Source organism: Stenella coeruleoalba, assembly GCF_951394435.1.
Source record: "Stenella coeruleoalba genome assembly, chromosome: 2".
Lineage (NCBI taxonomy): Eukaryota > Metazoa > Chordata > Mammalia > Artiodactyla > Delphinidae > Stenella > Stenella coeruleoalba.
Window position 1 is genome coordinate 34,069,966 of NC_137147.1, and position 25,182 is coordinate 34,095,147.

The window sequence follows — 25,182 nt, forward strand, 5'->3', positions numbered from 1 at the left end:
GGGATTCATACAATTTACCCACTTAAAATGTACAATTCAATAGTTTTTAGTATAGTCACAGAGGAGTTGTGCAATCAACACCACAATCAATTTCAAAACATTTTCATCACCCTCCATCCCCCCTCACCCCGCTCCCTCCAAAACCCCACAGTCATTGGCAGCCACTCCCCATTTTCTCCCAACCCCCAGCCCTAGGAAAACCACTAATCTACTTCAGGTCTCTATAGATTTGCTTATTCTGGACATTCCAAATAATGGAATCATACAAAATATGGTCTTTTGTGACTGGGTTCTTTTACTTATGTTTTCAAGGTTCATCCATGTTGTACCATGTATCAGTACTTCATTCCTTTTAATGACCATTTTTCGAGAAAAGATAAAGCTACAGTAATCAAGACAATGTGATTCAGCATAAATACAGAATAGAGTCCAGAAATAATCCCTCCCGGCTACGTATTTGGTCAAGTCATTTTTGACAAAGATGCCAATGTAATTCAGTGGGAAAAAAAGGATAGCCTTTTTCAAGAAATGATACTAAAGCAATTGGATAGCCATGTGTGATTAAAAAAAAAAACCCTTACATCACACTAAAATAAAGATTAATTTGAGATAGATTATAGACCTTAAAGGGAAAGCTAATACAAGAAAGCTTTTAGAAGAAAATACAGAATAAATCTTTATAATCTTGGAGTAGGCAAATTTTTTTAGACAATACACAAAAATCATTAACCATAAGAAAAATGAAAAAAATTATGCAGTTGACCCTTGAACAACACAGGTTTGAACTGTGTATACAGAGATGTTTTTCAATAAATAGAGTTCTACATGATCCATGGTTGGTTGAAGACATGAAACTGTGGTATGGAAGGCCAAGTATGGGACTTAAGCATCCTCCATTTTAGTATCGCAGCAGGTGCTGAAACCAATCTCCCATGCATACCAAGGGACAGAGGTACTTCATTAAAAACAATTCTGATCTTCAAAAAATATGTTTTTAAATTACAAAGAGTTTGAAAAAATATTTATATCCAGAATATATAAAGAATTTTTACAATTCAACAAGAAAGCAACTCAATTAAAAAAAATAAAACTTGAGACATTTCACAAAAGAATTTGTCCAAATGACTACATGAAAAGATGCTATCATTAGTCATCAGGAAAATGCAAATGAAAACCACAACGGTAACACTTCACACCTATTAGAATGACTAAAAATTGTTACAAAACAACAGCAGCAAAAGTTGGTAAGGATGTAGAGCAAATGGAACCAAAGTGAGAGTGTCGAAAGGAAAACTGTTTATAAAATAGTTTTGTACTTTTTATACACTTAAAACATACACTTATCATCTTGATCCAGCAATTCAAGAAAAATGAAAACATATGTCCACCAAAAAACTATGAATGTTTAGAGCTGCTTTAGTCACCAGCTCAAAATTGGAAACAACCCTAATGTTTTTTAACTGGTGAATGGACAAATTGTGATATATTTAGATCATGGTACACAACTCAGCAATAAGATATGAACTACTGTTAGATGCAACATAGATGAATCTTAAAAACATTATACTTATCAAAAGCTAGATACAGGACTTCCTTGGTGGCGCAGTGGTTAAGAACCCACCTGCCAATGCAGGGGACACGGGTTCGAGCCCTGGTCCAGGAAGATCCCACATGCCACAGAGCAACTAAGCCCGTGTGCCACAACTGCTGAGCCTGCACTCTAGAGCAAGTGAGCCACAGCTACTGAGCCCATGTGCCACAGGTGCTGAAGCCCTAGCGCCTAGAGCCCATGCTCCGCAACAAGAGAAGCCACCGCAATGAGAAGCCCACACACCTCAACGAAGAGTGGCCCCCACTCACTGCAACTAGAGAAAGCCCGCGTGCAGCAATGAAGACCCAACACAGCCAAAAATGAATAATAAATAATTTATTTTAAAAGAAGCTAGATACAAATTTAAACTTACTTATAAATGGTTATAAACTTAAACTTATAAATGGTTTCCATTTATATGAACTTCCAGAACAGACAAATCTATAGCGACAGAAAGTAGGTAAGTGGTTACCTAGGAAAGAGTGGAGGGGTATTAACTTTAAAGGGGCATGAGAGAACTTTTCTAGAGTGATGCAAATGTTCTAAATGTTGATTGGCATGGTGGTTTCACAGGTACACATTTTGCCAAAACTCACTAAATTATACAATTAAAATGCATGCATGTAAAGTAATCTCAATAAAGTTAATTTTTTAAAATTAGAAAACTATAATTAGAAAATCAAGCACATTGTATACTGCTAAAACATTGTGGTAACTGATTAAGTTCCTGCTTTAAAAGCATGTATATAGTTGACCCTTGAACAACACAGGCTTGAAATGCACAGTTCACTTGTACACAGATTTCTTTCAATAGTTAATACTACAGTACTACACTGTCTGCAGTTGGTTGAATCTGAGGATGTGGAACTGCAGATATGGAGGGCCAACTATAAGTTACACACAGATTTTCAACTGTATGGAGGTTTTGGTGCCCAAACCCCACATTGTTCAAGGGTCAACTGTTAATAGGTATTCTTTCTAGAACTCACTCAATCTGAATTAAAAATAAAGTAGGTAAAAATATTTTAAATATTAAATATTACAATTAAATATTAAAATATCAAAAATAAAATAGGTAAAAAAATTCCATGAGAGCCCTGGCAGAGACCACCAACCAAAAGAAAGTTGCTTAACATGTTTTGGAACGGCATGTGGCCCTTGGCATGCTATCAAATTCTTGCTGGAGAAGAATAACCTAACAAAAAGTAAGTGTGCATGTCAGAAAATAGAAAATTAGGTTGAACAAGTAAAATGGAGTCCATTTTGGTCCTTTATGTGCATTCCTCTCCTAGAACCACTACAGTATTTCTGGTCTACCAAAGTAGTTAACTGGGCACCAAGTTTCACAGACTGTCAATCTAGTTTTCCTTATTATATGTGATCCTCCTCAAGAACAGCCAGCGAACATGTCTCATATTTTTTTTTGAATTTTATTTTAGTTTTTTAATACAGCAGGTTCTTATTAGTTATCTATTTTATACATATTAGTGTCTATATGTCAATCCCAATCTCCCAGTTCATCCCACAACCACCACCTCCCCCACTTTATGTCTCAGATTTCTTTTGTATCATCTCAAGTGCTTAGGACAGCAGATACTCTGACCCTACTTATTTATGAACTTGCACTTGTGTTGCAAAAATGAAAAAGGAGTGAAACACTACTTTAACCAGCTGGCCTACTTAGCCTAAATAAAGCAACCAGAATTATGCTCAACACAAAGGATGGGAAAGTCCCTGATGTTGAAGACACTGAAAAATACCACCTTCACATACAGACTGAATAACAAATGTAAGTAGACCCAGAGTAGAAAAAGATACCTTGGGGAGGAAAAAAGAGGGCTGGTGGGTGTGGTGAATAGTCAAGGATCAAAGACTTTTGAGGAGATTTTAGGGAGGAATATTATTATGTGTTTTTATGGCTTTTAAGGAGATTTAAAGGCATAGCAAATGAAATGAGATCTAAGTGATTCCTTTGTAAAATAGAAATTTTTAGGAAATTGGCAAAAAACAAGGAAGAGTATTTGTTACTTTGATATAGTATGTCACTTGACAGTTTTCATTTCATACATTTAAATAAAATGTCAATGCTTTCTGATTAATATATCAATATATTATCATTTAATTTTTAGTACTGTTTGGTATAATATGGACTACCTCAACCACATCCAGCATCTAAAATAATTAGCTGCCTGGGGCCTGGAGTCCTGGGCGGCTGCTGAGAGGGCCTTCCTGGCCTGTTGGTGCCTGTGGGATGCTGCAGGCTTCTCCTGGGCGTCCAGTCCTGGTTGGCTGCGTGTAATGGCCTGCAGGGCTCTGAGTGGGCAGTGCCCTACACCAGCGATAGTCTTAAAGGGAGGAGAACTCGTCAGGGACGACACTGTGCGGGTTAATTTGGGAAGTGATGGTTAAAGTTTCTGGCTTTAGACTCCTTATTTATGTTGTTAATTTTGATGGGGGTAGAGATGGAAGCTGGTCCCGTTAACAATGAGTTCTCAGTCTGGAGAGGAAAACAAATCAAGGTGAACTAAAGAAAATGAGTCTTTCCCTAAAAGAAATAGAAGATGGGGAAGATGAGATGTCAGAAGATAAAGACAATGGCAGCAGAGATGAGGCTGTCGTCCCTAAGAATGGTAGGAAGGTTGCTACTGCTCCCGGAAATAAAATCGAAAAAAAACGTTTCTGGCTCCCATGTTTGCTGAGAAATTAATATCACCACACAGGAGGGGAGCCACAGGGGCCAATTTGCCAAAAGACAGGAGGACTGCCAAGCTCAAGGACCATGAGAAGAGACATGAGAACTCGGAGGAGGATGAAGAGCCTACGAAGAAAGCACCTGATAAACAGAAGGAAATGACCAAACAGAAGGCTTCCACTGAAACCAAAAAACAGAAATTAGAAGGAGATTTGGTTAGTGAATTTTAAATCTGCTGATGACCAGGAAAAAGCCCTGGAACTCAGTGAAACAAAGGTCCTTGGATACGAAACTAAATTGAAGAAACCAAAGGAAAAGGAAACAAAGAAAGATCGAAATGCCAAAACACTTTTGATCAAGAACCTGCCTGACAAAGTCACTCAGCATGAATTAATAGAAGTGTTTTAGGATGCTTTTCAAATCAGATTGGTGAGCAAGGATAGGATGAGTGAAAGGATCGCCTATATTGACTTCAAGTCACAGGCCGATGCACAGCGAGCCTTGGAAGAGAAGCAAGGAACAGAGATCGGTGGGCTTGCTGTAGCTCTGGACCTTGTTGGAGAAAAAAGCCAAGGCCAAGATGAAAGAGATGGAAAAAAGAGCACTTGGAGAATGGGGAAACGAAAGAATAAGAAAGCCATGCATTTCAAGAAAAATGTGAGAGAGCGTATTTCTTTGTGGAGGTAAAGAATGTTCCTACATGTTTAATATGCAAACAAAGCCTGTCTGTGTCGAGAGAATGTAACCTAAAACACCATTAGGAAAGCAACCATCATAGGAACCACGATGGATTTACAGAAAAGATGTGTGACAGAAAATGCAACAAACTGAAAAAAAGACTGAAATTTCAACATGATTTGCTTTTGAACGTGGATAAAATAAGTGATGCTGCCATGAAATGTAGTTATGTATTAAGTGAGAAAATTGCCTGGTCAGCAAAACCTCTTGCAGATGGCGAGTTTATCAAAGACTGTCTGTTGAGCGCAGCAGAAATCATGTGCCCTGAACAGACACGCATTTGCCAACATAAGACTAACTGGTGATGTTGTTGCCCAGCATGTTAACAATACGACTGAGAACTTGCAGGACAAGTTGCAAGAAAAAGCTGAATCATTTGTGGCTTTTTTCCATTTAGCTCAGGAAGGTGTGGATGGAAATAACACCCCCCCACGTAGCTGTATTTATTCATGGTGTCAATGAAACTTTTGATGTGATCAAAGAACTTCTGGACATGGTTCCCATAACAGGCACAACATCAGGAAATAGTTTTACATGTTGAGAAAAGTCTTAAAAAAATTTAACGTGGACTGGTCAAAGTTGGTAAGTATTAGCACAGATGGTGACTCTGTGATGGTTAGTGTTAAAGAACTAGTTACAAAACTGAAATCTAAAGTGTCAGGGCTTTGCCAAGACAAGGAACTTAAGTCTCTGCATGGTCTCATTCTCCAGGAGACACTTTGTGCTAAAAGATTAAAAATGGATCACATCATGGACATAGTTTATACCATAACCTGGATACACTCCCATGGCTCAGACCACAGAAATCGGTGCTGTGTTTAATCAGTTAGACACACAATATGGAAACATGTTCTGCTCTGTGGAACTTAAGTGGCTGAATTGTGGTGTAGTCCTAAGGCAGATTTTTGAACAGTTGGAGGAAACTGACTTTTTCATGTTTTCTAGAGGAAAATCTGAGCCTCAGCTTACGAGCAAAGATTGGCTCAGAGACTTAACCTTTTTGGTTGACATTATTATAACATATCTAAACATGCTGGATATTTCTCTGCAAAGGCGTTCACAAGTGGTGACACAAATGTATGATTCAGTTGGCTCATTCCTAGTGAAATTTTGTCTTTGGTAGACTCATTTGGGAAGGAACAACCTGGCCCACTTTCCTACGATGAAATTAGTTTTTGAAAATGAAAATGACAGCCTGAACTACATTCCCCAAATTAAAGAGTTGAAGACTCAATTCCAAAAAACGTTCTCTGACTTTTCCAACTTTATGAGAATGAACTAATCTTGTTTAGTTCCCTTTTCTCAATTAGTATTAATAATGTGAATAAAGAGCTACAAATGGAAGTTACTGAATTGCAGGTCAACACTATACTGAAAGCCAAATATGATAACGTTGGAATCCCAGAATTCTACAGATATCTTGGGAGGTTACCCTAAATATAAAAACCATTATGCAAAGGTTCTGTCCATGTTTGGAAGTACTTATGTTTGTGAGCAGCTATTTTCTGCTATGAAACTAAAGAAAACTAAGTGTTACTCAAAGTTAAAGGATTCAAAGATGAATTCTCTGCTACATGTTGCAACACAAGATTCACAACCTCATGCTGATTGATATCTTGGAGCATAGGAAAGGAACGCCAGATTTTGAATTTCAAATCTGAGGAGTAATATATTATGGAACTTTGAATAATTATTTATATTTCCAAATTATATTTTTTCAATGCCAAATTTAAAGTACAATCTCTGGCATCATATGTTTGTACCTTATAACATATAAAATAAAACTTGACTATATTCTGGCAAAAAAAAAAAATAACTAAAAACATTTTTCCATTTCAGATCATACAAAAAGATCAAAGGCAGAAGACAAACAGAACATAAAATTTCAATGAGAAAAAAGAAGAGAAAAGCAAGAGGACTCAAGTTTGGCTCCTTGCATATGTGGAATATCTGCAGATAAAAGTGGGTAATCCCTAAGAATCTGCTGAGAATATTTGGTGTGGGGGGAGGGTGTTACCTAATCCTTGTTAGAAATAACATAGATCTGTGTGAAGAAGGGTAAGGAAGTTTTAAGAAATGCCAAAGGTGTATGTATTACTGTATGTATATATGGTAGGAATACATAAAAATGTATGTATTCCTACCATACATTTGGAGTGATAATAGAGAATGTATGCAGAACAACAAGAGAAGCCCCCTGCTTTGGAGAGCTGCTGAAGTCCAACCAGAGGCAACTGTGGCAGTTTTGGGAAAGTGATATGGCAGAAAGAATAATCCGTTTGAAAGCCTAAGCTGATGTAGTTTTTTTTTTTTTTTTTTTTTTTTTTTTTTTTGCGGTACGCGGGCCTCTCACTGTTGTGGCCTCTCCCGTTGCGGAGCACAGGCTCCGGACGCGCAGGCTCAGCGGCCATGGCTCACGGGCCCAGCCGCTCCGCGGCATGTGGGATCTTCCCGGACCGGGGCACGAACCTGTGTCCCCTGCATCAGCAGGCGGACTCTCAACCACTGCGCCAGCAGGGAAGCCTGATGTAGTTTTTAAGCACTGTGACATATTAAGCCATGACTGTTTCATGTTACTTTCAATGGAATAGTATGACAGTATAATAACTTTACCTTTGGATTCTTGCCCTCTTTGGCCAATAATGCCCGAAGTCTTTCTTGTGAAGGAGGTGCAATGAAAATAATATATGGTTTCAAGTCTGAGTTCCGGAGAGTCTTCAATGACTGTAAAGAAAAGATAGATCTTAACCATTCAATATAAGAATATATTGTGTACCTATAACACACACAGAATATTGGCTTACTCTTTATATGTAATGAAATAAAATTAATGAAGAATTACAACTATGTGATGATAAAATACCCTGCTAATAAGATCACACACAGATTAAAATAACCATATTAAAAATCCATTTTGAAGGAATTACAAATGAGCAGTCACCTTACCATGTGCCAGGGTCTAAATGCAAAAAGAATCAGAGAAAAACTTCACATACACATACAAAAGAAAATTCTGGAAAAGCACATCCAAGAAGAAAAAGCATACTGTCTGAATTAAGAGACTGTGGTTTTCACCTTGCCTTTGCATGAATGTGTGTCCCTAAATTGAAGCACTCTACAAAAATGGGGATTATAGGGACATGTCCTTTTCTATCTTAAAAACAGTAATTAAGACAATATGCTTAACTACTCTAAGTCCTTTGGTAAATTTGTTAGCCAAAATAATATAAAGAATTCTGAAGGAATTTAGTAAAAACATCAATCCTTCTCTTAAGTCTGATATTTATAGTTGAAACAGCAGAGACTAAGAAGCTCTTTTGTTCACTAAAAAATAAAGAAAACCTAATTACTATTTCAGGAAAGCCATTTTGGAATCAATTCTCTCTCTCTCTCTCTCTCTCTTCTTTTTTTAAATAAATTTATTTATCTTTGGCTGCGTTGGGTCTTTGTTGCTGTGCGCGGGCTTTCTCTAGTTGTGGTGAGCAGGGGGCACTACTCTTCGTTGTGGCGCGCGGGCTTCTCATTGCGGTGGCTTTTCTTGTTGCGGACCACGGGCTCTAGGCACATGGGCTTCAGTAGTTGTGGCACACAGGCTCAGCAGTTGTGGTTCATAGGCTCTAGAGCGCAGGCTCGGTAGTTGTGGTGCACGGGCTTAGTTGCTCCGCAGCATGTGGGATCTTCCCAAACCAGGGCTTGAACCCGTGTCCCCTGCACTGGCAGGCGGATTCTTAACCTCTGCGCCACCAGGGAAGTCCCTCAATTCTCTTTCATATACATCTCTTTAATGACCACTACCTATGTCTCGTGAGTTGACATACACAGTAGGTTCCACGACATTAAGGAAAGTTTTATGCTAAAGCTGTACAATGTACAAAAAGAAAAAAAATTCACAACAAACACAATCTTAAAAATCCCAAATTTCTAAAATTATTTTATTTTTAATGGAAATCTAAAAAGCAACTGTTAGTAATTTTTGAAGGTTTTCTTTTGTATGACAGATAACAGAACAGTGGACATTTCGTTAGATACAACCCAGCACTCATAATGATACTTACTAATACTTGAACTACGTCATTTAAAACCATAAAAATGACCTCTAATTATTCTAATTTTTCTCATATAAGAATCAGGAAAGGGAAATTCTTTTATAACTTTTAAAATACTAAAGTACTATACCAGCACTACAGTTACTGTATTTTAAGTTTCAGAAAACATGTACATGTGTATATGTAAGTATGGAATATATGTATTTTCCCCTCAGAGGAAACTGAAAGAGATTTAGCAACCTAAATTCGTAGGGAATCAGTGTGAAAAAACTGTATGAGAACTTAATTATGTCCTGTGGTTCTTGGACCAAAATACAGTTCCCACTAAAAATTACTCTGTGAAAAATGTCCTCAAGTTCAACACCCTAAACCAAAATAGTTTTTACCTGTGTACGAAGACTTAAAAGACATATTTTGCCCGAGTTGATCACTTGCCGTACAGAATCTATGCTGGTTCCATACAAATTTTTCTCAAATTCACCATGCTCAATGAACTTTCCAGCTGCTACGTCTGCCTCAAATGCCTGCCGTGAAACAAAGTGGTAATCTCTACCGGCTACTTCATGGTCTCGCCGACTCCGAGTTGTATCTAGGCAAACAAAATCAGGTAAAAATAATGGACGTGGATCAGAGTAAGGATGAGGGATAATTCTGTTAGTCAGAAAAAATGTTTATTTTGTAATACAAATTTAAAAATAATGAATTAAGGAAATGTTAGACCCCCATGTGTTTAATTTAACATTGACTGGTTTTATTTCTAGATTGAGAAATGAACAAAACTGTGTTTTTACTATCTTAATAACCATTACCTTTAATATGTTTTATGCTTACACTCCAAATTACTTCATCTTGCATTTCATTTAAAATACTATCACTCTGGGGACCTCCCTGGTGGCGCAGTGGTTAAGAATCTGCTTGCCAATGCAGGGGACACGGATTTGAGCCCTGGTCTGGGAAGATTCCACATGCAGTGGAGCAACTAAACCCATGCGCCACAACCTACTGAGCCTGCACTCTAGAGCCCACAAGCCACAACTACTGAGCCCGCGTGCCACAACTACTGAAGCCCACGTGCCTAGAGCCCTTGCTCTGCAGCAAGAGAAGCCACCGCAATGAGAAGTCCACGCACTGCAACAAAGAGTAGCCCCTACTTGCTGCAACTAGAGAAAGCCCACGTGCAGCAACGAAGACCCAACGCAGCCAAAAATAAATATAAATAAATAAATTTTAAAAGTAAAATAAAATACTATCGCTCAGTTTTTCCACAAGATTAGGTACTATACAATCTTTAAACAGAACTTCTGTATTCAGAAATTAGGTCTAAATTAGGTCTAAATTTCTATCTTCTGCATCAGTTAAAAAAACAGGAGCTGATTCCATACTGAGCACGGCATTGTAAGAGGCCCAAATTGAAATTCATTTAGAAAGTAATTAGTACCATACTCTTAGAGAAAATGTATATTTATCAAGAGTGACTATCTTTAATAGCAAATTCTCAAAAGATTTGGTTAAAACAAAGTTCCTCTTTCTTGGACAACACTCTTTTGATGAAATGGGTGAAAAACTTCCCTACACAGTTAGGTTCTAAGGTAGTAAGCTGAAAAGCACAGGAAAATGGGAATGCATCCAAACTTACGAGGAACTGCAGATGCAAAGCGGTCTTTCTCTTTGTTCATGAGCCTCTGACGCAATTCATTCTGGCCACAGTTCTGTGGACCAATCAAAATGATAGGTCTTTTCCTATTTGCTGGCTGATGATAAAGTGACATTTCCTCATAAGTTAAGATCTCTTCATTGTCATAATCTTTGAAAAAGAAAAAGTTAAGCCCTTCAGACAGAATTATTGCCATGTAATAAATATATACTCATAGATCTTTCAAAAAATTGAAAAAAAGCACAAGTTATTATCATTAAAAATGCTTAACTTTTGGGATCAAGACAGTAATATGGAAAATCATGAGTATTTTCCCATGTCATTATATCCTTGCCAGGATTATGAAAATAAATCAAATAATATATTAATGCTTCTAGAAATGTTTATTGCTTCTCATTTCATACTGTGTTTGAATGTTTAATACAATATAACTATACTGATTCATATCAAATAGCTAGTTTGCAGCCAATACTTTGACAGAGGGTGAGGCACCAAGGCATAAACTAATGAGAATAATATCTGTCATTTTTGTAAAATGGGGATACTAATACTTTAATTAGAGGGTTGGTTTAAGGAGAAGACAATGTATATGCTGCAAACAATACCTGGCATAGACAAACATTTACAAATAGTGCTGCAACTAGTGTTATCAGAGAAAGCTGGAATACTTTTCTGTGATCATATAACTTGAAAACACAGCATATCTATGCTATCCAACTTTCTACACTTATGTTTACTTTATCCTGGAATACTAATACTAACCTGAGATCATGATTCAAGAAGAGGTATAAATTATAACAGGTGGGGTAACATTCCTAAAGCCCATAATCCAGATGAAATCAGAGCTGTCAAGTGGTAAGAACAAAGGCAGACAACTAGTGACCTGCTATCTTCTCAATCATATTACTTCACCTAACTGGGTAAGAGCATCAGATGTGTAGTCAGACCGTCAGCTATAAGTTCCATGGGGGCAGGGGACCATCTTAATCTTGTCAGTGCTTAGCACAGAGCACAGAGCAGGAACTCAAACTCTAGTTGTTTAAACTCCAACTCAACCATGTATTAGCTGTAAGAACTTAAGCAGGCCACTTTCACATCTGAACTTGAATTCATTAATCTGTAATCTCAAGGAATTTATTTTGAGAACTAAATGGATGAAGGTTACCGCCCCTGGAACAGAAGTTATTATAAATGATAGTGATTAATAAAAATGTTAACTATGATAACAGCACTATGAACAGAAATGTAATTCCTTCCCTTCTCAAAACGCTTTTCCCTCTGAAAAATCTAAGTTCCTTCTTCTAACATGTACAGACTGTGGAAGCATTTTGATTCACAGACGTAGATATATCATAATATAACAGCTATTAGAGCTGAACCAGTTAATTTTAGTGTATTTCAAAAGATAAAGAAACAGATATTAATCACTTACCCAAGTATAGAGGAAAAGATTAAAATTCCAATAAATCTTCTTAGCTACATAATCTATCAATTAGCATTAAGGATGTTTATTTTGGGAAAAAAATTTATTATAGTAGATGGAATCTCAGGTTTAGTTTTGTATCAAATTTTCCAATAATCTATAACATTTTATTTTCACTAGTTCAATTTATGCCACTTAAGAAATTTTCAAGGTATTGAGAGAATAAAAATAAGCCTTATAAATTGTGTAAGAAGTTAAAGACTCCCTTTGCTTTATTATTTGGCTTGTTTCTAATGTGAATTAAAGAAGGGGTAGCAAATTCTAAAGCCCATAAGGACCAACCAAGAAGGTAATGAAAGCACTAAATCAGGCTGGGTTTATAAAAAATTGGATGTGGCGGAGACTGCTGAACTAAGTAGGTGCCCAGTATAAAGGCAAAAGCATATCATTCAGGTCCAGCAGACCAGTGTCATGTGGGAATATGAGCCCAGTGTTATTAGAGCTTTTGATTTTAAGAGAAGCTACAACTTAAAATATTTTTAATCTTAACAATAAATTAAAATAGAACAGAAAACTCTCCTGTGTGCCTGACTCAGCCAGCAGGCTCTATGCAATGGCTTGCCTTGGTGACATGAGTTACTGTAGACAAAAATGTTCATTTTTTACTTAAAATACAGCTATATTGTTAGAATTTGTTAGAAACATGTATTAATTTTGCAAATAAAGAGTTCAAGTAGAAAAAAATCTATGAGGAAACTATCAATATAACACTGTACATGCTAAATTGTACTATAATTTTTCTACCAGTTTTTCTCAGGATTTAAAACTGTGCATTCCTCATAGGATTCCAAAAGAAAATAATTTCTGCTAAATGGCTTTATTAAGCACACATGTTACATTAAGAGGCCAAGACCAGAAATAAAATTCCCTGAAAATATCAATTTAATTTCTTTCAAGTGTTAGATATGGACCTCTTTCGGATATAAATACAACTATATCTGAGAGTGGAACTTACCATCATTTTTATTGGCATTATATAAAACCTTTTTCCTCTTCTTTTTATTCTTCTTTGCACACCATAGTTTTCCTGTTGAGAATAAAAAACGTAAGTATAAATGTGGTATTTGTTTCCTTGAATAAAACTACATATTTCAAATAGAAGAACTCAAATAGTTTTAAATTTATAGACACATGTTACATTGTTCATAGAAGAACTATTTTTCAGAGAAGTAGTTATAATTTTCCATTAATCTCACATCACAGATAGATAATCTTTAATACTTAAATCCTCTCCTTCCTTTACAGTCCTAAGGTAATCAGTTTTGCTTCTCACATCACTCTTGCCATGAATACATCTTTCTTGACAGTTATGATATGTAAATCTAAACCTGATTCCAGATGAAGACCCAAGAAACCTCAATGTCAAATATAAGTGTCCAACCTGATTTTTCTGGCTCCTTATCTTCTTCTATGGTTTGCTTCATGGCTTCCCTTTGCTGCTGAAAGCTTTTCCCTAATAAGCAGAAAGGAAAAAGAGTAAAATAGTTAAGTCAAAAGGATAGAAGTATTTTTTTTTAAATCAAGGGACACCACCAGAAGTAACTCTTCATTTATATTCCCTTCTAAATCCTCCTGCCACCACATCAGAGTATGTCAACTATGATTATACGCTCCAAACAGTTAAAGTATTAAGTCTCCACCTTGCTCTCAATCAATCCTAGAACATGTATTACTGGACTATATATCATCTATTAAAAAAGATAAATAACAAACCAGTGCTACAAAATTTAATAGTTCAATTTTTACAAAGTTTTCATTTAGCATCTACTATGTGGAAAGCACTGTGCTGGATGTTACAATGGTTCTGATCATTTGAATTATTGCAAATCAAGCAAATTAATTCTACGAGTTAACTTTCCAAAATAATATGTAAACAGTCACCAGTTTTTGATTCCAAGACACCATTCAACATATTCCCTTGCATTTATCATTTTCAATCCCTCTTTTTCTTTGTATGTATGTATACGCTTTAAAGATTTTTCATTTCTACCTTAAGCTACCCATGATACAAATAAATGAAAAACCTATTACATTTTTCCTCTCAGGATTAAGATTTTAAATATAGGAGGCTTTCAAGGTTTCTGATTTTCATGTTCTTTTCAGACATCTACCTTAGAACCAAATGTATTTTTTTTCTGAAGGATAAAAGTGGCTTTAATTAGAAAATTCTGAATTAGAGTTCTACTTTTATATTTAATTTTTATATTTAATTCTTTCCATTTCAGGCCAGAGATTCTTAAAAATCAATAAGCAAATTCCATCTATGATGTTGGGATAATCTGTTGAACTTAGTGCATTTTATAAGAGCACAAGCAAAAACAGTATTGAGTTTGATATACATAAAAAACATTAAAAGAAATCAAGTTATCTCCAGAAGCTGTACAGATTGTGTTTCTAGATAAAACAAGTAGCTATGACTATAGGGAAATTTTTAAGAGCACTACATTTTTTAAAAAAGTATTTGACTTCAACAGATTTAGAAAAAAAGAACAAAATAATTTAAATAATTTACATATTAAAATGTTTAAAAACATTACAGTAATGTACTGCTATGGCACATTTTTATAGTACACACATATGTAGACTGTTTTTGAAATAGAAGCAGACATTAGTGGGAGATGGACATTATAACCTCTTAGAAATCCTCCTGACAGAAAACCGTCAAACTCAAACTAACGTGGGTCCATTTATTTGTCCTATAAAAAGACTTACAAATGGTATCATTAAAACTTCCTTGATTTATCTATTTTCAGAAACTCAATGTAATCAATCAGTCAATAGATATTAGTTCTAAGTATTTATGGGCTAAAGCTGACATGGTGAAAGATATCAAATTGATATCTGGCACAAGCACTACGAACCAAAATGGCTGCCCAGTACCCCAGGATTCTAGAGGAATGTTCCTGTAACTGTTACTGTGAAGAATCAAGGGTACAGTATCATCCTCTGAACTTAATATAAGAAGCCCATTCCTCCTTCCTTGATATATGCGTCAGTATACACAGAATCTCCAGCTTTGGGGTTTTAAAGCAGATGATTTGTGGCTGTGACTTTATTATACACATAATATATTACTTGTAGTCACAGTCATTGTAAGCCAAATTCTATAGCCAGATCTGTTATGCTTAAAATCTTAAGGTTTAATAGGAGGTATAATCCCTAAAAAATGTTATAGGCAAAAGTCAAGGCTTGGAAGAGTTTTTTTAAAAAAAAACAGCCTTAGAAGGTCTAATCAGAAGCACCAGTTCTGGCAGAACTATTTTTAAAAACCACCTATTTATTAATTTAGCAGATACTGCCCTAAATTTAAAAGAATTAGTAAGATGTAGTCACTGGCCTAGAAGTTTACAAACTGAGAATATACAGTACAAAGTACTGTAACAGACAATTCCATGTAAGTATTATAAAGTAGGGCACACAAAAAAGGAAAAAAAAACATTGTTTTACATTAATGTATAATTAAAGTATTAACGGATATGCTTTAAAGTCAAATATGGAAGAGAAGCTTATCTCAGTGCCTTATACAGTGCTGATATAACAGTATTTTTTGAGTGAATAAGCCGATGAATTATCACTTTATTCCCATTTCATCATTCTGTGAGTATTCCTTTGCCTTCACTAATATCTTATTATACTTTCCTTGGTTCTGTTTCCCTCATTCCACCATACCCACATCCTGGGAACTGCAGGAACAATTTGTAGGAAAAATTACATCTATACACTTCATTCCATTAAGCATCATCTTCACTCTTCAGAAGAAATATGTTCCCTTAATAATCTTAATGTCCAATGTGAGCTAAAGTTTTATTTTAGTATAGTCTAAATTAGAGAGTCTTCTTCAATGAAAAGTTGGGGGCATCCTATTTCCACCCTAAGATACCTTAGGAGAGATAAATTCAGTAGTCTTACTCTCCTGATTCCTTATAAAGTGATGCACCTTCACAAATTCCTATTTAGATATCAAGTTTGATGCTCCAGTTGATGATAATCTCCTGTTATAGTATAAGTTTTGTTGCCTTGATGCTTTTGTTGTTCAATACAAGTTTCGTTGCTTGAAAACAGGGTAGTCTCAATGTACCTACAGTGAATGTAGTACAACATGGGATTGGCTGACGAGATTATATCGTAATTCCATTCTAAAGCCCAACAAATTGGTTAATTTATATTCAAGATACTTATGTTACAGATACAACATAAAAATCAACGACGTGAAAAAGTATTTACATCATTTTTTAAAAGACATGAAAAAGTGAGTTTTTCTCTTTGAAGATTTGTATTTTAAATGTTTTTTTAAACTTTGTACTTTCTACTATACTGTCTCTTACCTGGAACAAGCCCAGCTAGAGGCTGATTATCTTCATCCCCTTCCCTGTAGGCCTGCCACCAATTTGGATCTTCTTGACTGATTACATGAAGTATATCCCCTTTTTGAAAAGACAGACCTAACTCTCGACATGGAACATAAGGGTCATCTGAGGGGTCATAGTCAAAATGAGCCTTTACATGGATCTAAAAGATTAAAAGGGTAAAAGTAAGAACAACGATAATGAAATGGCGACACAAAATCTTCAGCATAAATATAATTAAAATGTTACATTTTTCATTAGTGCAAAGATATTATGAATTGAAAGAAGGGAGGTTAGTTTAGTTAACTGTATTTTGGGAGCAGAATTTTCCCAGACTCATCTGTTTTCTTCAGTTAAGACAGTCCTGTTGATTGCAAACATGTACAAGAGTATGCAAAACACTGCACTGTTAGCTGCTAACAAGCTGAGGTGCTAAGGGGCCTCAAAGGTTTGATAGAAGCAGAAGGAATGTAATAGAGACTCCCTCCCCTTCCATTCCTGACCTGTGAAAACAATGACTCTGCAGTAAGGTATGTAATTTCTAAACCACTACTACCAGGAAAGGTAGACTGTAAACCTCACCACATCTGTCATCTAAGCAGGTGAGTGTCAGTTTCCCTGGTGCCATCATCCAGGGAAACTGCTCTTGGCCACTGTCAGCGCGACTGCGCCTTAATCTCCTTCAGAGTTTCTTCTAAAGGGATATGTTTAGGGTTCATAAATAAAGACACCCTAAACTGCTAAAATTATCTAAATCAAGTGTATAATCATTCCTATCGTGTTCTATACATAGGCTTTATTACTAGTGGTATAAGTTAAAATTTTTGTTAACTGTGTTTTTGCGTATCTAAAACCTGTTAACGCTCTTAGCACTAAAGGTAAGAATTCACATGAAACTTATTGAAAGCTAAGTTATTTCCGATGCTATTTTCTTCAATACATTCTATAAGATAAACAAAGTATTCTTACTTCTTAGGAGGTATAAAGGAATTAATATTCTCTTTAACTCCCCTATCTGTACTTTTTATCCAAGCTGGTCAAATGGCATGTGGCATTTTCCAAAATCTGTAAGAAGCCCATTTTCATCTAATAAAATCCTACACCTACTTTCAATGAGTTTTTCTGCCCCACATAGGTTATATTTCAGGTTTGGGCTCAGTGAGCCAGGCACCTGATTGACAGCCTAAGAACTTTATAATTCTGAGTTCTCTTCTATCCAACTGTTGTTTGACTTTCCTTAAGCCTTTTACCCTAACCATGACTGAGGCCACCAATCATAAAGATAATACTGGTCTGCTTCAAAAACTATTTTATGAGAAAACACTATCTTTTTTCAGCTCCTGAAACACTGAAAAAATTGACTATTCTCAATCAATAATGAGAATATATGAAAGCTGATAAAATACTTTTAAAGTGCTATATATATAATACATATCCCACCATTATAATAACCAAGAATCCTCATGAAAGCAACAGCCTCTTTCAGAAATTTTGTTTGAAGGTATCTTTAGATAAAGAATACTGTATTTTTTAATTTCAGAAAAATATTTTACTGCTATAAATATGAAATGAGGAAATCTAAGTCTCAATATACAAACAGCAACACTGAAGTAAAGCAAGTGATTCAGTTAAAAATATAGAACTTAAATGCTAGTCTGCTTTTTGGGGGGTAGCTTTTCACTGATGTACTACATAAGTTCAAATAGTACACAAAATCCTAAATGTACAGCTCAATTAATTTTCATAAACAAAACAAACCTGTGTGACCAGCACCCAAATCAAGAACCAGAATATCACCAGCACCTCAGAAGCCCCACCTCACGTTCCTTTCAGTCACTAGCCATGCTATGTCCTCCAAGGATAAACATCATCCTGATTTCTAGAATAGATTAGTTTTGTCCTCCAATGGTAAACATCACCCTGATTTCTAGCATAGATTAATTTCCCTGTATTTTACTTCATATAAATGGAATCACATAGTACACACTCTTGGCTTAAATATGTTTACGATACCTCACTCAATTTAACAGTGTTCTGCTGCATTACAACTGGAGTGTGCCCTAAACAGCCTTATTCTTGATATGAAAAACAGACTTTTTAATAAAATCTTGAAAACTTTGTCAGTTAAAACCAAAAATGAATTTTAGAGAGTTATACAGGGTAGTAGTGAGTCAAAACAGTTGAGAGACTGGGTAAAAAGACTATACATACAATTCTGTAACCCTGGCATGAGGTCTCTAATCTATAGGATGATTAAAAAAAAAAAATCTCTGCTTGAGTACCATCCCTGTTAATCAAAAATGCTTCTACATCTGTTTAAATTGTTGTTTTTTAGTCAAACAATCTTAGCAATCTGAACATGAAATTATAGGCATCATTTATGGTGGTGGAGAGATCATTTTATTAACAGGCTTTTCAAAGATGCATGAAATCAGACTACTTGTCAGCCTGATTGATGATTTTATCAAATCACTTTCTGAAATCAATACCCAGCATGTTGTTTCCAAACTGTTTTGCTCAGAACACCTGCTAGGATGTTTATTAAAATACTGACTTCTTATGCCACGTCTCAAACTTTCAGACTCTGTATTTTAATTATGTTCCTTGGATAATTGTTACATACATGCTGTTTAAGATGTACCCTAAAATCTCAGGGAACTACTACCCTGAGGGAAACTAAATAGACCAGTGAGGACGCTGTATCTAAGTCTATGACCTTTGCCAGAGGCCAAACAAAATCACCCAGAGATGCTTTTCTCCCTACTCTGCTTAGGTCTTACCTATTCACTATTCAGATTTAGTTGGTTTAGAATGAGGCCCCTCTGTGCAGGCTGGGAAGAGGAGTAAAATTGAGAGCAAAGTTTATTTCATATCAGGGAAATTAACCATATGACAGGGTAAAAGTCTGAGTATTGACTTGACATGTACTATGTGACTTCTATCTATATACAGGCATACCTTGTTTTATTGTGTTTCACTTTACTGCATTTTGCAGATACAGTGTGACTCACTTTATTGCAGTGGTCTGGAACCGAACCTGCAATATCTCTGAAGTATGCCTGTATTCCACTGCAATTCTTATCAGCTCTAGAAGTTATCTTCAGCAATCTTTCCTCTTCAGCTCTGTTAGTGGCTAATTTATTTCCTTTCCCATACAAAAGAAAACAGAGTCCTTTTCAAATGAAGGAGAGATGCCGACCCCTATAGGAAAGCTCCAGGGTTTAACAATGCTGTAGTATCACTACCATGTATCTGACCAAAACAATGTCTGATTTCTAATCCAAACAAAATCATCTGTTTAAATTTTAAATTACAGGGCTGTTTAGACACAATTATCTTCCAGTCCAACATTTTTCTCCTTGCCCCTTTTTTTTAAGCACATTTGAAATCCTAATGATGGGAGCACAGTAAAGGAATAATAATTCATTAATTTATTTACATCTTTCCTAAGGGATTCAATGCTCAAAAAAAATTTTTCCTTGTAATTTTTATTTCTGTATTTCTTATTATACTAGACTTATCTCTAACTTTTAAAATTACTTATAGAAGAGAAAATAGTGAAAGTGTGTCTTCTTTTGTCTTTGGCCTAAACTTTACCATAGGCAGATTATAAAACTACGGGCAGCATCAAGAAAAGCCTTTGAGTGTCAAGCAACAGTTTTCAAATTCCTTCTCCTCATCCTGAGATTCCTCCTCTCCAATGCCCATTCAAGAAGGAATATCTTTATTATTTGTTCTCTTCCATTTTTAACAGGAGAAATTTGGGATATCTGTGGGGCATCCAGTTAATGGTTAGTAGTAGTAGGCAGACAAAAATATGAACCTTAGGGTAACAGCAAACTTAATAGAGCAACTGCCCTAACCTGAAAGGGGATGTCCATCTAATACACTGTACACAGAAATTTTCAATATTTTTTCCATCTTCTGATAAAATGTTTATAAAATTTTTATTGCATTATAAAATTCCAGATCTTCTTCCAAATGAGAAAAAATTAAGATGAAAATTATATTATACATTTTATACCTCTAAGAGAAAAGTAAGTATACTGGATGGCAGTGGTTCTCAACCTTTCCTTTCAACCCAGTTATCTTCATAGGCTACGAACAATTCTTAACCTATCATTTTTTAAAATCTGTAGAATTTTTTGCAAACACATAAAGTACATATAAACAGACTGTTCCCCTGACCTGATTTCCCCACAATAAATACAACTATGGCCCAGATCTCTCCTTAGAATTCCAAAATGATATATTCTATTCTATGCATTCGATATCTCTACCTGAATGCCTCTCAGGTATCTCAAGTCTATAAAATAAACCTTTGGATTTTTCTCCCCAAACCAGTTTTTCCTCCACATAAAGCACCACCACTATCCACCCAGTTGTTCGAGCATCCTTGCTTCTTCCCTATCCTTTACTCTCCACATTCATTACAAGGTCCTGTCATTTCTACTTCAGAACAGCCTGATTCATATTCTCCACTGCCACTGCTATCATCGAAATTTGTAAGTCAACATCATACTTTATAATGGCTTCGGCAACAGTTTCCTGAATCTCCTTGCTTCCATTATTGGCTCTACTAATCCAATTTCCACCCAGCAGCCAGATGTGTTTTGTTTTTAAATACAAATCACACCATGTTACTGTATTTGAAATGCAAACTCCCTGCCACGGCCAAGAAGACTTACTTGACCTGGCCCTATCTACCTCTCAAGCCTCATCTCTTAGAATTCCCTCCTCACCGTTCTACTCCCCTACTTTGCTCCATTCCTACAGGCTTTCCAAACACAAAGTTCTTTAGAAATTATACCTGGAAGCCCTTCTGGTAATTAACAGGCCTGGCTTCATCTCATTCTACAGGTCTCAGCTTCATGTTGTCTCCTCCAGGAGGCCTTTCCTGCCAACCTTATATAATCAATCCCACCTCCTTTTATTCTCAGTGTTCAAATTCTATTGATTTCCATCTTATCACTTACTGCAAACTATAATTAATGTCATGTTCATTATTATAAAGCTAGCACTTATTAGCACAGTGTCCTAGTACACAAAAGGGATCAAGTACATAATCACTGTGAGGAAAAAAACTATTTGGGGCCCATAATATTTCAATTATTAATACCACTGGCCTAGTGGCTAATTCTATGGTTTGTATCCCTGAACTATGATTTTAGTATCCTCCTAAGTCTTTAAATTCCCCTAAAACTACATCTTTCTCCCATACTCCCAGCCCAGACCCCCAAAATCAAGAGACTTCAGTCATGCTCCCAGCATTTTAGAGTTATCAAGTCTCCTACAGACAGAAGAGATCCTACCTCAATTTCAAATACTAAAGTCTCATAATATGCTTTTATTATACTCAAAATCCAGACTCACTACCATATCATATAGCTACTAACAGGTTAATTCATCCATAGTTACAATTTTCTATCATGGTATTGTAATTATTTTCTTCGGACTGATAATAAACAGTAATACAGAAACTTCTAACATTTAGTAGCTTTGTGGGACAGTACCTGTTATATTACACAGCAGTTAAGAGCAAAAGTTCTGGAATAGGCATGGGTTCTAGTCCTGGCTCAGTCACTCACCAATAGTGGGCTTGGGCAATTAACTTGACCTTTCTAATTCTAGTTGCAATGCTTGTTAAATGGGAGTAATAAAGATAGCTATACTTAAAAGGGATACTATAAGGACTAAATGAGATAACACATGTAAAACAATTAGTATTGTGCCTGGCACAAAGTAAGTAATCATAATAATAGCTAACACTTATTGGACAATCAATAATCTCTGAATTTTCTAGTGCATATTCCATCACTAATAACTAGTGTGATCCCCTACATTTCAATTTACTCCTGTTTATATTTGGGCATCAGACTAGACGAAAAAAGTGCCTTTGGCTCAAATATTCTATTTCCTCCCTTCAATATTATTTCAATTATATTGTGAAATAATCTAAAGTTGTACACAACTTTTCTTTTAGTCAATGTGGGGAGAAGGTAACTGCAGTTTAAACAATGTAAATGTTTCCTCAGACAAATGTGCCAGTAACCTAGGAAGCTAAACTACAAAGGTGTCAAGACTTTTGTCCACTGCAACCAATGGAGCAGCCCCTGGCTGCTATGTGTGATACAAAAGAAACTTACCAAATAAGGGAGTACTTCTCCTGACACAGCTTAGTCTTGCCATTTGTAATATTATAATTCAGCAAGTGATTATGATGGAGTTTCAGATAACACCTATTTTGTTATCTTAAATGCATATTTCTTTCTAACATCACAAAACATACATCAGAATGATAACCTTTTGTTGCTCTTACTAGATCCCGACCTGTACCATAATTATGCTTAATATGTTGGTTCTAATTAAACTCTAATATGAAAAAAGATATACACACCCCAGTGTTCATAGCAGCACTACTTACAATAGCCAAGAAATGGAAGTAACCTAAATGTCCATCAAAAGATGAGTGGATAAAGATGTGGAACATATACAATGGAATACTACTCAGCCATAAAAAAGAATGAAATAACGCCATTTGCAGCAACATGAATGGACCTAGAGATTATCATACTGAGTGAAGTCAGAAAGAGAAAGACAAGTGCCATATGGTGTCACTTACATGTGAAATCTAAAATATGATACAAATGAACTTATTTACAAAACAGAAACAGACCCACAGAGGAAGAAAACAAACTTACGGCTACCAAAACAGAAAGGGGGTGGGAGAGAGATAAATTAGGAGTTTGGGATTAGCAGATACAAACTACTATATATAAAATAGTTAAACAACAAGGTCCTACTGAATAGCACAGGGAACGATAATATCCTGTAATAAACCATAATGAAAAACAATATGAAATATAGATAGATATCTGAATCACTTTGCTGTACACCAGAAATATAACACTGTAAATCAACCATACTTCAATTTTAAAAAATGGTTATTTCTTAAAATCACTAATCCCATATAAAATTATTCTGCATATGCCAAATAAAATTATGATATACTATCACTGTTTTCCTTGCGGAAATCTTCCATGCAAGCATTAATAATAGTAGTTCATTTCAAACCTGTTTAAGTTTGATAAAAACTTTATAAGAGATATTGCAATTGAGAGTTCTTCTCAATGAAAGGAGGAAATGAAGGGGAAAAAAATATTGCACACCATTTCTATTTTGAAAACACCTCTACCCATCAAATGCTGTATTCTAAAAGGGATAAGCCTAGCATCTTTTCTTTTCCTTTCTCTCCCTTTCTTGTTAAAGTCATATAAGTAAGCAAATATTCCAACCTTCTTCTGTTGTGTCTCCTCACACTGCATAGCTACCTTTGAAGTTCAGGGCTTGTTCATGGGAGAGATATGTGGGAAAGTATAGTGCACTGAGAATAAGGCTGTTGAAACTCAAAGACAAACTATTTCCTCATTTCTCTTCCTACAAAGAACTTTAAACAGAAGGAAGGTTGCAAATGCAATATTGACTTCAATATGTTCCAATAAAGGGAAAAGATGGAACGACAGCCAAAATATAAAGCATAACTGTGATGAAATATTAAGAAAAAAATGAAACTGTGTTCCCTTTCAAATTGTTATGCTTGTACAAAAATTAAGAATAGTAACAGATGCAATACATCAGGCTACCATGTTAATCCAGCACACTGAAGTCTATGACTTTTTAACAGCTTTACTGAGATATAACTCATATGCTATACAAGTCACCCATGTGTACACTTGGGTGGTTTTTAGTAAATTTAGAGTCGTGCAACCACAAACAATTTTAGAACATTTTTATCAAAGCCCTACTGATTGGGAATCACTCTTATTCCCTCCTAAACCCCCACCCTTTCACCTAAATAACTACTAATTTACTTTGTGTCTCTATGGACTTACCCATTCTGGACATTTTATATAAATGAACCCAATACACAGCCTTTTGCGAATGGCTTCTTTCACTTAGCATAACTTTTTCAAGGTTCATCCACGTTGTAGCATATATATCAGTACTTTATTCCTTTTAACTGCCAAATAATATCCCATTCTTATGGATATACCATATTTTGTTTTCCATTCATCAGCTGGCAAACATCCGAGTTGTTTCTACCTTCTGGCTACTATGAAAAATACTGTTTTGAACATTCATGTACAAGTTTTTGAAAAGAGGTATGTCTTCAGTTCTCTTAGGGTCTATACCTAGGAGTGGAATTGCTGGATCATATGGTAATGAAGTCTGCTTTTACTATAGCTAGAGTATTTAAGAGTTGTGCATACTTTGTAAAAAGCACCTTTTCCCACTACACTAAGCATATTTAAGTTAAATAAACCCACCTATACTGACAGAAAAAGACAAAGCTGAACATTGTAAGTCATAAAAATTCTGAAAAAGAAGTATTTTCTATTTTCTTACTTTTCAGAGTTCACTAACTTTGAAATATTAATATGTCATATTTATTTAAATAAAATCTACTGAATTTACCTGTTTTTACTTGAGTGCAAGAAATATTTAGAGTGACATTTCTGATGCTCAAATGATAAACATCACTGTGCATGCTTTTGTTTGAGGTTTTCAATTCCTTGGTATTAATGAGCTGAAAACTTATATCCACACAAAAACCTCCACAGGGGTGTTTGTT

At 35.5% G+C, this 25,182-nt stretch overlaps 1 protein-coding gene across 5 annotated transcripts in view; it reads right to left on the reverse strand.

Annotated features, from left to right (window-relative positions):
* PALS1 (protein associated with LIN7 1, MAGUK p55 family member) overlaps window positions 1-25,182 on the reverse strand; it is a 104,754-nt gene that overhangs the window by 8,083 nt on the left and 71,489 nt on the right. For all 5 annotated transcript variants that reach the window (XM_079915066.1, XM_079915070.1, XM_079915068.1 and 2 more), the window contains 6 exons: window positions 16,530-16,713; window positions 13,586-13,657; window positions 13,160-13,231; window positions 10,704-10,871; window positions 9,454-9,656; window positions 7,635-7,745 (listed from right to left, as the gene is read on the reverse strand). In XM_079915066.1, coding sequence (XP_079771192.1) covers window positions 7,635-7,745; window positions 9,454-9,656; window positions 10,704-10,871; window positions 13,160-13,231; window positions 13,586-13,657; window positions 16,530-16,713 — 810 coding nt within the window. The remainder of the gene's footprint in view (window positions 1-7,634; window positions 7,746-9,453; window positions 9,657-10,703; window positions 10,872-13,159; window positions 13,232-13,585; window positions 13,658-16,529; window positions 16,714-25,182) is intronic.